The following is a 12,812-nucleotide window of genomic DNA, read 5'->3' as shown; positions in this document are numbered from 1 at the left end:
TTTCATCCTCTTACATTTTCTACTTCTCCATTTCCCACTCATGCATTCAAGTCACCCAACACCATCACATGACCACCGTTCCCCGACCCTATCCACACACTGTCAATTCCCTCCAGAACTCCTTCTTCCTCACTCCTTGCACTCCTTGGACCATATGTACTAAAAAACACCCACATCTCTCCTCCCTACCTCGTCTTAACCCACATTAAACTTGAAGACACTTCCCTCCACTCCACCATATACTTCTTCCTATGCTCACTCACCAGCAATGCTACTCCCTCATGAGATTAAGTTCCAGGGTCAATTTGCTTAATTAAAACCTTTCAAGGCAGTGCCCCAGCATGGCCAAGTCCAATGACTGAAACAAGTAAAATATAAAAGCTAACAGAATGTTGTCAGGTCAGGACCAAATCTAAGACAGGTTGAAGGAAATCTGTTCCTGACTGTGCTTTGGGATTGAACCCTAAACAATTTGGGTGCCAAGCAAACTTTTTAACCACACATCCATGACTGTGCTTTGTCACTGAATAATTTCCACGTATCTTTAAATCTTCTTCAGTCATTTTTCTTTTTACATAAAACTAAACAACGATGTTACGGACATCAAAATAAAACTTCCATCAAGACAGAAGCTGCCATAAATGGGAGACAGATTGACAAGAGAATGCCCTCCATCAGGCATTTGCCATATTCTGAGCACCTTACTTCCCTGGGCCCATAAAATTACTAACCATCTTACAAACAATAACTCTGAGCACCTTTTCAAACTCCACCTGTCTAACACCCGTGGACATGTTTACAAAGTCAGAAAACAGCACAGCCCCCATGACTTTAGGAAACATTTTTTCACGCTGAGAGTTGCTGAAGCATGGAACAAACTGCCGGCATCAGTTGTAGGAGAACTGCATCCTTCAAAACTTCCATGCTTTCTGAGATTCGCCAACACTACACCTGATTTTCTCCCTTCCATACACACACAAGCATGTATCTGACTCCTGTATACAATAATTTCATTATTATTATTATTATTATACCCCCCCCCCTTTGACCAGGCTCCCGTTGGCTTTTATGGGGTTTTTTCCACCAGGAACCTTTCGAAGCGCCTCCCCCTATTGGGAGTTTTTTTCATTGTTATAATCTTTCGTTGTTAAACAGTTTTTACTCAGATTTTTTCACAAACGGACAAAACCCTTTGTAACCTTTCGCCCTGTTTTGTCCCTTTATGTTTAGTAATCATGTGTGTCAGCCCTTGTGGTCAATAAAAAGAATTAATTATTATTATTATTATTATTAACCCTTTCTTGGTTTCATAGTCTGATATCAATGTCTTTTCCTTCATTTTAAACCTTCTTATTTTATCATTAAAGAAGAAAAAAAAAGTCTATGTATTGTTGGAATAGGATATACAAAGACAAAGAGAAGTTTGAGAATTTGTGGGAAAGACTATCTTTATCTGCCAGATAAAGGAGATATGAAGTGAATGTAGGTTGTGTTGTCTGTATTTACCTGTGATATTGTTTCCACGGTATTAAACAATGTTTGAATTATGAGGGTGGTGGCAGCAATGGCAGTAGTAACAGTAGTAAAATTAGTGATGGTGGTAGGGTTAATAATGTTAGTGACAGGGGTAGTGGGGTGGGGGTGGGAATGGTGGTGGTGGCAGTGACAGGGGAGGAGTTTGGTGTAAATGTGGTGGAAGGGGTGGTGGTGGTGGCAGTAGAGATAGTAATGTTAGTGATAGGGGTAGTGTTGAGGGTGGGGGAATGGTGGTAGTGGCAGCGATGGGGGGAGGCGATTGTGGTAAATGTGGTGGGAGTGGTAGTGGTGGTGTGGTGGAGGCAGGGGTATTGGTTGCAGTAGAAGTATTGCTGAAAATGGCAACGTTGTTGTTGTTCAACTCAAAGTCAAGGTCAACCTTGACTGAGCAGATTTATGATCAAAGGCCTTCCAGCCATGACTACCTCCACTTGTCTGGATGACAACTACATTAATAATACTCTCTCTTTTACTTGTTTCAGTCATTCGACTGTGGCCATGCTGGAGCACTGCCTTTAGTCGAGCAAATCATTGTAAGCCTAGTACTTATTCTATCGGTCTCTTTTGCCGAACCACTAAGTTACTGGGATGTAAACACATCAGCATCGGTTGTTAAGCGATGTTGGGGGGGTCAAACACAGACACGCAAATATATGTGTATCGTTCTGTTTTTAATATTGTGGTATGTGATTTGAGGGAGATTTGACAGCTATTTCTTGCGGGTTGAGCAACCCCGAAATTGTTTCTTCTTTTACTCATTTCAGTTATTGGACAGTAGCCCTGCTGAGGGTCCACCTTGAAGGTTCAGTTGAACAAATCACTAAGAAAAGATCTAAACAAACCAACATCAGTTGTTCAATGACTGTGTATAGGGGACAACAAACAACAAAAATACACACACATTTATACATACGAGGTGGTATAAAAACATTCCCAGACTAATTTTTGTAGCTCAACAGATGGCAGCAGATGGTCTAGGGTGCAGTGAGAGCTCCCAGTGACCTTCATGAGGCAGTGTGCCAGGCGACATCACTGTGGTTATTTTGCAAATTGTGAAATTTGTGTTTTTGTGATCGGGTGTATGCTGTAGTCTGTGGTTTTGCCATGGACAGGAACAAAGAGCCAATGTGAAGTTTTGCATTAAACTTGGGAAGTCTGCTACACAGACATTGAACAATCTTTGGCAAACTTACGGCAATGGATCATTCACACTGTTTGAAGTGGCATGGGTGCTTCAAAAGTAGAAGAATGTTCCCAGAAGACGAGCGATCTGGAAGTCCTGCCACAAGCATCATCCATGGAAATGTGGTATTGTACATCGAAAATTTTTCCCAGGGCCAGATTGTCAATTAAGAGTTTTGCTGCCATGTTTTGAAGTATTCCAGGAGGAACATCTGGTGAAAGTGAGCAGATCTGTGCAGCACGAAGAATTGGATTCTTCAAGACAATAATGCATCCTGTCACTGAGCTCTCCTGACTCGTGTATTTCTTGCCAAAACCAACATGATATCACTTCCACACCTGCTCTATTTACCAGATTTAGCACCTGCAGATTTCCATCACTTCCCTAAGATGGAAATGCAAATCCAGAGTCCTCAACTTGCTTACGAAAAACAACTTCTTGGCCAGATTCCAAAAGTGGCAGGAATGCTGGGATGGGTGTATTGGTGTGCAAGGTGACTATTTTGAAGGAGATCATGTTAAAACTTAGCTAAGTTACTTTTTACTAAACCTAACTAGTTTGGGAACCATTTGATACCACCTCATATATCATTGTTATCATCATCATCATCATCATCATCAACAGGTTTTCTGCAGCTGGATACCCTTCTTGTTGCTGATCATTGCCTGTTTCCAAGCAAGGCAATATTTCCCCGTGGCCAGACATGTTTTTACAGAACATTGGAAATGAATGACATTGCTTGTATCATAGCGACACTCATTTACAACTGTCGCATGATATGAAAGGGACACAAACACACAAACACACAGATGTGTATATCATCATCATCATCATCATCATCAACATCATCATTGTTATCATCATGATATATTTATGATGAGCTTCCATGCAGTTTTCCATCTCACAAATTCACTCACAAAGCTTTGGTTGATCCAGGGCTGTAACAGATGCTGCTTGACCAAGGGGCAATTTTTTTTCTCTGTCTAACCTCTTGCTTTCTCTCTCTCTATGTTGAATGTGATGTCACTTTCCACTCCTCCAGCCTCACTACCATCTGTGTCCAGAAAAGTCACTACAGGAAATTTGCCATAAGACAAACTCACCATAAGGACACTGATGAAGCAGATTATATCAGCATTTTTAAAAATAAAAAACAAAAACTTTATAAAAGCATAAAATAGGCAAATCTTTCTTCAATGTCAAATATAAAAAAAACATAATGAGGTCATCTAAAACAAAATTTCTTACAGTGAATTTTCCTACAGCAAAAATGCTTATGGCGAAATTTCCTGTCACCCGTTACCATTTAGAGAAACACTTGTTTAACCCCAAGCTAACCTCCATCAAGCAGACCTATGATCAAAAGTATAACAGCCACGACCATCCAGTTATATTTTGCTTTATTCACATTTTATTCAGACATCATTATACAATATTCTTTCCGCTTTTTAAAAGACAGTAGAGCATGATTTGAGGGAAATTTGGTTGCTATTTCTACTAGGTTGATCAACCATGTAGCAGCATTCTTGTTGGCTCAGCTGTTTACATAAATAAACTTCAATGGAATCAAAATATTTTAATCTTTCTTCATATAATATAGCTGTGCTTAAATAGAAGTTTGCAGTATGAGAACACCAGAAAAAGGATAAAGAAAAGTATATATATATATGTGTGTGTGTGTGTATATATATATATTATATATATATATATATATATAATATATATATAATATATATATAATATATATATATATATAATATATATATATATATATTATATATATATATATAATATATATATATATATAATATGAGTGCATGCACTCATATGAGTGCATTGCATCTTATGAGTGCATTGCATCTTATAGCAGAAACAACTGTAAGCTACTGAAATGCATAACATATATATATTATATATATATATATATACATATATATATGCATGTGTGTGTGAGAGAGATTCATAGATGAAGAATGGCTTAAATGGTTAAATACATCCAGGTTTTGCAAACATTGGTAGATGATAATAATTGTAGTAGAGGTAAGCGAGTACATGGTGTTCGACGAGACGGCGCGGAGCATTTGTCTGCATGTATCTATCAATTAGATCTGAGAGATCAGCTTTCGGAAACTGGAAAATAAAACAGAAACGATTTGTACATTTAGACCATATCGAACTTCTGGATAGTTTATATTTTGGGTTAATGGGGAGGGACCCTTTTCTGGAAAAATGGTAGATTATATCGTACCGTTTTCAATACCAACTGACCCAAGTCTAACCCCAAGCTAACCTTCATCAAGCAGACCTATGATCAAAAATATAACAGCCATGGCCATCCAGTTATATTTTGCTTTATTCACATTTCATTCAGACATCATTATCCAATATTCTTTCCTCTTTTTAAAAGACAGTAGAGCATGATTTGAGGGAAATTTGGTTGCTATTTCTACTAGGTTGATCAACCATGTAGCAGCATTTTTGTTGGCTCAGCTGTTTACATAAGTGACAAAGGAATAAACAGGTTAGACTTGGTGCTTTGATAAGGGACTTCCACTTTCGAAAATTAATCTAAGGTAAAACCTTCTATCAAAATGTCATGTTCATTTATGTTTCAAACTGCAGGTTTTATAACAACAAAGCCATTTTACTAAATTCCTTATTTTCAAGACTGGTTGAAACAAATGCAGAGTATTTCAACAGCTGTATGGTAACAAAAGGGTTAAAGTGATCTAAATTAAAAGCTTCTGTCAAAATTTCTTCTTTTCTTTTTCTTGAGTTCCAAAAACCAGTTTAATAACAACAAAATTATTTTATCAAATTGTTGATTATTTTAAAAACTAATTCAAACAAAAGAAACCATGTATTTCAACAGAAATACAACAAAAGCGTTTTAAATGAAAACCTACTTTCAAAATTCCATGTTAATTAATGTTCCAAACACCAGCTTAATTATGACAAAGTTATTTTACGAAATACTTCAATATTTTAAAATTAACTGAAATGAAAACAGTGTATTTCAAGAGAAATGAGGTAACAGATGGACTTAAAAGCCTCATTCATACATAACAGATGGACTTAAAAGCCTCATTCATACATAACAGGCTAACCCACATTTGGCAGAATTAACAGATAAATTATCTAAGTAACCTCTAACATATTTAATTAATCAATATTTTAATTGCATGGAAGAGAAGTACACATTGAACCAATACATAAATCTACAAAAAACATGTAGGGGAAGTAACTTTGTAATCTTAAACAGGAGTGGCTGTGTGGTAAGTAGCTTGCTAACCAACCACATGGTTCTGGGTTCAGTCCCACAGTGTGGCATCTTGGGCAAGTGTTTTCTGCTATAGCTCCGGGCCGACCAATGCCTTGTGAGTGGATTTGGTAGACGGAAACTGAAAGAAGCCTGTCGTATATGTGTATATATATATATATATTTCTTTACTGCCCATAGAGGGGACAGACAAGGACAGACAAAGGGATTAAGTCGATTACATCGACCCCAGTGCGTAACTGGTACTTTATTTATCGACCCCGAAAGGATGAAAGGCAAAGTCGACCTCGGCAGAATTTGAACTCAGAACGTAACGGCAGACGAAATACGGCTACGCATTTCGCCCAGCGTGCTAACGTTTCTGCCAGCTCACCGCCTATATGTATGTATATATATATGTGTGTTTGTGTGTCTGTGTTTGTCCCCCTAGCATTGCTTGACAACCGATGCTGGCGTGTTTACGTCCCCGTCACTTAGCGGTTCGGCAAAAGAGACCAATAGAATAAGTACTGGGATTACAAAGAATAAGTCCCGGGGTCGATTTGCTCGACTAAAGGTGGTGCTCCAGCATGGCCACAGTCAAATGACTGAAACAAGTAGAAGAGTAGAAGAGTCAAAATGTGTAAATCTGATAAATGGTCAGTAAGGGTGACAACTCCAGACATGTGTCAGTCTTATTAATCCTCTTTAGGAAAGCATTTTTTTTTCCCACCGTAGCTGCCACATGTGTAATAGAGAATCTACAGTGTGGAAGTACAGTAATGCACACAAGATGGTGAGGCAGGCACCAGGACGCTTCATTTAGTATATTAACATAGGAGGAATTCTCTCCTTCTTTTTCTTCTTGATCCCTGCTCTGCTACGAAGAATAAGGTGGAAGGTATTTTGGTGCTTTGTTCCACTTTGTTGGGAATGGTTGCTCAACCATATCAAAGGTTATCATCATCATCATCATCATCATTATGATGCTAAGGATGTGCTTTTACCAGGAGAAATCCTTGGTGACAGTGAGGCCCAAGGAAACTACGTAGCTTAGTGGTTATTAGTATTCAGCTCAAGATCTTAGGGTTGTGAGTTCAATTCCCAGTGACACATTGTGTCCTTGGGCAAGACACTTTATTTCCCATTGCTTCAGTCCACTCAGCTGGCAAAAAGGAGTTGTACCTGTAATTCACTGGGGGCCAGCCTTGTTGCATTCTGTGTCACGCTCAATCTCCCTGAGAACTACTTTAAGGGTACAGGTGTCTGTGGAGTGCTCAGCCACTTGCACCTTAATTTCATGACCAGACTGTTCCATTGATTGGATCGACTGGAACCCTCGTCACCATAACCAACGGAGTACATTGAGGGTCCACTCACATGTCTTCAGTACAGCCATTTTTATCTCTTCCCTGCTCCACCCTGATCACTGCCACCCTCTCTTCTAAAGTTTAAAGTAGCCATGTGGCCCCTCTAAGCCAAAAAACCTGCTTGGCTCTGGCCCCTTCTCTCCTACTTCAATGCCTTGTCTCCTAGCATAAAGCCAGCTCTGTAATTCAAAGGGGCCAGCCTTGTCACATTCTGTGTCATGCTGAACTGCTCTGAGAACTAAGTTAAGGGTACATGTGCCTGTGGAGTACTCAGCCACTTGCACATAGATTTCATGAGCAAGCTGTTCCATTGATCAGATCAACTGGAATACTGGTCGTCGTAACTGATAGAGTGATAGTGGGGCCCAGCGTTTGAGGGACCGTGTAGGAAGTCGTACATTATGATTGATATTAGACACTAAAGTAGCACTACACCATTGCTAGAGCCACTGCAATACCACTACAAAACTTTATACAGTGCTGTTACAAAATCACTATAGACACCACAACACCACTTGTTGCTAAAGCCACTACAGCACTAAAACACCACTACAGCACTGTTACAGACACTACAATACTGTCATTACAACACCACAGCAATGAGCACAATAACTACATGGTCATCCTAATACTGACCACACTACAAGTCCACTTCAACAGAAGTTCCTCACAATAGTGACCACACTCCGTATCTATGCAAATAATTGATTTAAATTTAGGCACGAGGCCAGCAATTTCGAGGGGGGGGGTGTAAGTGGAATGAATCACCCCTAGTGCTCAACTGATACCTAAGTCATCAACCCTAAAAAGATGAAAGTCAAAATCAACCTTGGTGGAATTTGAACTCAGAATGTAAAAACAGATGAAATGATGCTAAGAATATTGCTCAGTGTGCAAATGGTTCTGGCAGCTCGCTACTGACCTTATACTGACCACACACCATGTCCATCAAAACAGTGATTAAATTTCAAGTTAATCCCAATACTGACCAAACTAGAAGGCCATCATGTTGGTGACCACATTACAAATCGGTCACTCTGACTACTTTAGCCATACAGTGGACATGGTAGAGAAATTAAGATATGTCGATATGTAAGGTTTGAACTTATGACTGAAGGATTATAAGATGACCCTCATTTTGACCAACAACCCCCAAATGCCTAAAGCCATCTGGCTTACTGACCCATGGAGAGCATGGAAATATTTACTTACCATTTCTGCTACACCATCGGAATCTTGCAGCATTTCTCTCAGTTCTGCATTAATATTGCACATTGCCTGCATTCATAAACAATATATAATATTATACACACACACACATACACTGAATACAGTAGACATCATTATATACACCCAGTATACAATACACAATATATGCTATACACACTGTATACAGTAAGCAATATACATTATATATACCCAGTACACAGTTCACAGCATAAGATATTACATATCCACACATAGTCAACACACAAATTCTACACGATAACACACACACATGCACACACACACACACAATACACAGTAACACTAAACACACAGTCTGTATACGGTAGACACCATATATATACACACAAGTTATATCCATTCCTGGTTGTCTTATCTACCAACCACATGTAACATCAACAACTGCCATATATTCTTTGGATAAACAAGCAACTGTCTTTAGTTCAACAGCAGCTGACAGAGTGAACAGTCTCCAGAATATTTAGATGTCTCTGAGGTAATTTGTGGTAAATAGTCCAATAAAGACGAAATAATTGATAATCCAATTTTGCACTTGTTCTTTATGCTAGTGAGCACACCTTCTCATTGTACCTATTTATAGTTAAATAGACTGAATCAGTGAGAATTGTCTTGGCCCTCAAATCTACATAATCTTTTATCTTTTGCTTGTTTCTAACTGATGTAGAACCAAATGTTTAAAGGTTGGTAGAAGAAAAAAACACATAGATTTAGTAGAAAGAATGGCTTTAACGTACCTTCTCGTCCAAAATTACTTGACGGATTTCTTGTCGTATGTCTTTAAAACGATCATGGTAGATTGGCAGACAGTACGGTTCCATGAAGAAACTAGATGGTGTATAGGAAGGTAAAATTTATAGGTTGGTGTATAGGCAGATGTAAAATTATAGGCTGGTGTATAGGTGGGCATAGTTTATAGGTTGTGTATAGTCAGATATAATATATAAATTGATTTATAGACAAATCATCATCATCATCATCATCATCATCGTCGTTTAACGTCCGCTTTCCATGCTAGCATGGGTTATAATTTATGGGTTGTGTATAGGCAGATTTAGTATACAGCTTGGTAGGCAGATAAAATTTATAAGTTGGAGCATAGGCAGATATAAGATCTAAATTGATTTATAGGCAGACGTAATTTATAAGTTGTGTATAGACAGATATATAGGCAAATATAATATACGGCTTGGTAAGCAGAAAAAATTACAGGTTGGTGTTTACTTAGATGTAATTTATAAGTTGGAGCATAGGCAGATAAAAATGTATAGGTTAATGTATAGGCAGCAATAAGTATAAGAATTAAGGGAAGTGTAGGAGGCGCATAGGCAAGGCTGATTATATTGAGTAACACAAGGGCTTCAGTTGATCCAGTCAATAGGAACACCCTGCTTGTGAAATTAAAGTGAAAGGGGTTGAGTATTCCACAGAAACATGTATCCTTAACACAGTTCTCAGGGGGATTCAGCAGGACACAGACTATGACTAAACTGGCCCCTTTGAAATTACAAGTGCAACTCATTTTTGCCAGCTGTGGTTACTTACAGTATTACTTACTGTAATGTGAAATGAAGTGTCTTGCTCAAAGACTCAACACACCACTGGGAACTGAACTCACAACCTTATGACTGGGAGCCGAATACCCTAACCACTAAGCCATGTGCCTTCACCCACATTGTATAGTATCGTCTGTGACAAGACATTCCACATCAACACCTCTTTTACTGGTTTCAGTCATTTGATTGTGGCCATGCTGGAGCACTGCCTTTTAGTTGAAGAAATCAACCCCAGGATTTATTCTATCGGTCTCTTTTTGCCAGACCGCTAAGTTACGGGGACATAAACACACCAACATCAGTTGTCAAGCAATGATGGGATGGGGGGGGACAAACACAGACACAAAGACACACACACACACAGAATATAGAAGAAACTCACCAGAAGAAATCCTTATTAAGCCTTCCTCATAACGCTGCAACATGTTGTTTAGGATGGATTCATGGACTCCATACAATTCCACAAAATTGCTGGCTGCAAAAGGCTGAAACCAATACGGCAAAAAAAATTAGTTTCTTCTCTATTTTTCGTAAAACAATTTGGTCCCAAACAAGGCTTGAGATTACTGTAATGTAAGGAATGACAAAAAAGGTAAAGGGGACAACAAATTCAAAAGATGTCAATTGAGAAAAGGGCTGAATATTGTAGACCAGAGGAAAACAAGATGCTACTGTTCAAGGAAGAAGCAATTAGAATAGAAAGAGACAAAAGGAAGCTCAACAACAGGAAGCTCCCTATAACAAGAAACTCAACAAAGAAGGTACTCAAAGAGAAAGTCTATCAGAGTAATGGCCATAGAAATACTTATAGAGAAGACACAATCATCATCATCGTTTAGCGTCCGTTTTCCATGCTAGCATGGGTTGGACGGTTCTACTGGGGTCTGTGAAGCCAGAAGGCTTCATCAGGCCCAGTCAAATCTGGCAGTGTTTCTACGGCTGGATGCCCTTCCTAACGCCAACCACTCCGTGAGTGTAGTGGGTGCTTTTTACGTGCCACCCGCACAGGTGCCAGACAGAGCTGGCAAACGGCCACGAACGGATGGTGCTTTTTACGTGCCACCGGCACAAGGCCAGTCGGGGCGGCGCTGGCAACGGTCGCGAAATGGAGAGGATATATTTTGCTGATGAGCTCAAGACTTTGACCAAGTACAAAGGAGGGGAGGCCACCATGTTAACAACTCAATTCTGAATTCAATCAATGAAGTTGAAACACTCAGAGGTAAGGGTTTTTTTAAAAAATATTTTCTATACATTTTGTATTTTTAAGGTGCTTCATCCAAATAGCAACAGGCAGTGGCCTTTGACCTTTTCAGGGTTTCTGAGACTTGTGGACTAATAGGGAAAGTTTTAGAGGTTACTGCTGTAAGAATCAGTACATTAATGTATTGAATGATCCCTGCATCAGAGGGCAATCTGCAAAAGGAACCAAGAACCATATTAAGCCTCTGACCTAAAAACAGATAGAGTTCATCTAATGAGATTCCTTACAGTTTCCGTCTTCTATGCAATTACATTCATAGGACTTGGGTCATATTGGTGCTCTGGTAGAAGATGCTTATCAAAGGTACCTTCCTGTGGGATTGAACCCAGAACCATGTGATTGTAAAGTGAATTAATTAACCACACGCCTTATTTATGCATACATCTGAAAAGTAAAATTCTTGGTGGTGCATTATGTACCAGATATCTCAGATAATCGAGAAATCCCAGAAAACCCAAATGTCCCAGATAACACCAGATGTAGTGTGTAGTTAATAGCATCATTAATCTCAACTTATATCAAGTGAGATTATACTTACTTCCTTTCTAAGACAAATGATGGTTTCAACTTGTTTATACCGGTTGAGGAAAACTTCGAAATAGCCGCAAGGGTCTGTGGGCTTGCCAGTTTTTAAAACATAACCCTGTAACAAAACAAATAAACTTCATCATCAGCCGAGACAGAACAAGATTTACATTTATGTTAGTGTTTTGCAAGATAAAAGTAGGTAGCATGTCACTTCACAAGGACATTATAATGGTGTAACACAGAACAGGGGGCACCAACCAACAGGAATGCGGACCCGTTCCAGACCACACATAAATGGCACCAGGATGCACAGAAAGAATAGCTTTTAAGGTTTTATTTCTATTTTCTTGGCTATCCACAGTCTTCCAGGTGTTTCTGCATTATGTTTGTAATAATTAATTACAATCAACATTCCTTCTAATTCAGTTTGCTTCAAAGACTTGTGACAGGAACACCTTGAATAAAGCTGCATGGATATGTTTATCTTGGATGAAGTCATAATGCAACTGAGCCAACAGGACACTATTGGGTGCCACATCCTAGGATGTCTATGCAGTAGAAACACATGTCAGATAATGGTTTAAAGAGAATGTATTGTATATATATATATATGACTGTAATAAATAAAGGGTGGTGAGCTGGCAGAATCGTTAGCACGTTGGGCGAAATGCTTAGCGGTATTTCGTCTGTCTCTATGTTCTGAGTTCAAATTCCGCCAAGGCCGACTTTGCCTTTCATCCTTTCGGGGTCGATAAATTAAGTACCAGTTATGCACTGGGGTCAATGTAATCGACTTAATCTATTTGTCTGTCCTTGTTTGTCCCCTCTATGTTTAGCCCCTTGTGGGTAGTAAAGAAATATATATGACTAA

At 39.0% G+C, this 12,812-nt stretch overlaps 1 protein-coding gene across 1 annotated transcript in view; it reads right to left on the bottom strand.

Annotated features, from left to right (window-relative positions):
- Positions 1 to 4,612: 4,612 nt before the first annotated feature.
- LOC115220424 (cilia- and flagella-associated protein 61-like) overlaps positions 4,613 to 12,812 on the bottom strand; it is a 56,895-nt gene continuing 48,695 nt past the window's right edge. The window contains exons 27-32 of the mRNA XM_036510171.1: positions 11,952 to 12,056; positions 10,532 to 10,634; positions 9,657 to 9,708; positions 9,331 to 9,421; positions 8,561 to 8,626; positions 4,613 to 4,849 (exon numbers count right to left, since the gene is read on the bottom strand). Coding sequence (XP_036366064.1) covers positions 4,706 to 4,849; positions 8,561 to 8,626; positions 9,331 to 9,421; positions 9,657 to 9,708; positions 10,532 to 10,634; positions 11,952 to 12,056 — 561 coding nt within the window. The 3' untranslated portion in view covers positions 4,613 to 4,705. The remainder of the gene's footprint in view (positions 4,850 to 8,560; positions 8,627 to 9,330; positions 9,422 to 9,656; positions 9,709 to 10,531; positions 10,635 to 11,951; positions 12,057 to 12,812) is intronic.

Source organism: Octopus sinensis, linkage group LG16 (assembly GCF_006345805.1).
Source record: "Octopus sinensis linkage group LG16, ASM634580v1, whole genome shotgun sequence".
Taxonomy (NCBI): domain Eukaryota; kingdom Metazoa; phylum Mollusca; class Cephalopoda; order Octopoda; family Octopodidae; genus Octopus; species Octopus sinensis.
The sequence above is the reverse complement of the archived record's forward strand: the minus strand, read 5'-3'. Positions and strand labels throughout refer to the sequence as shown.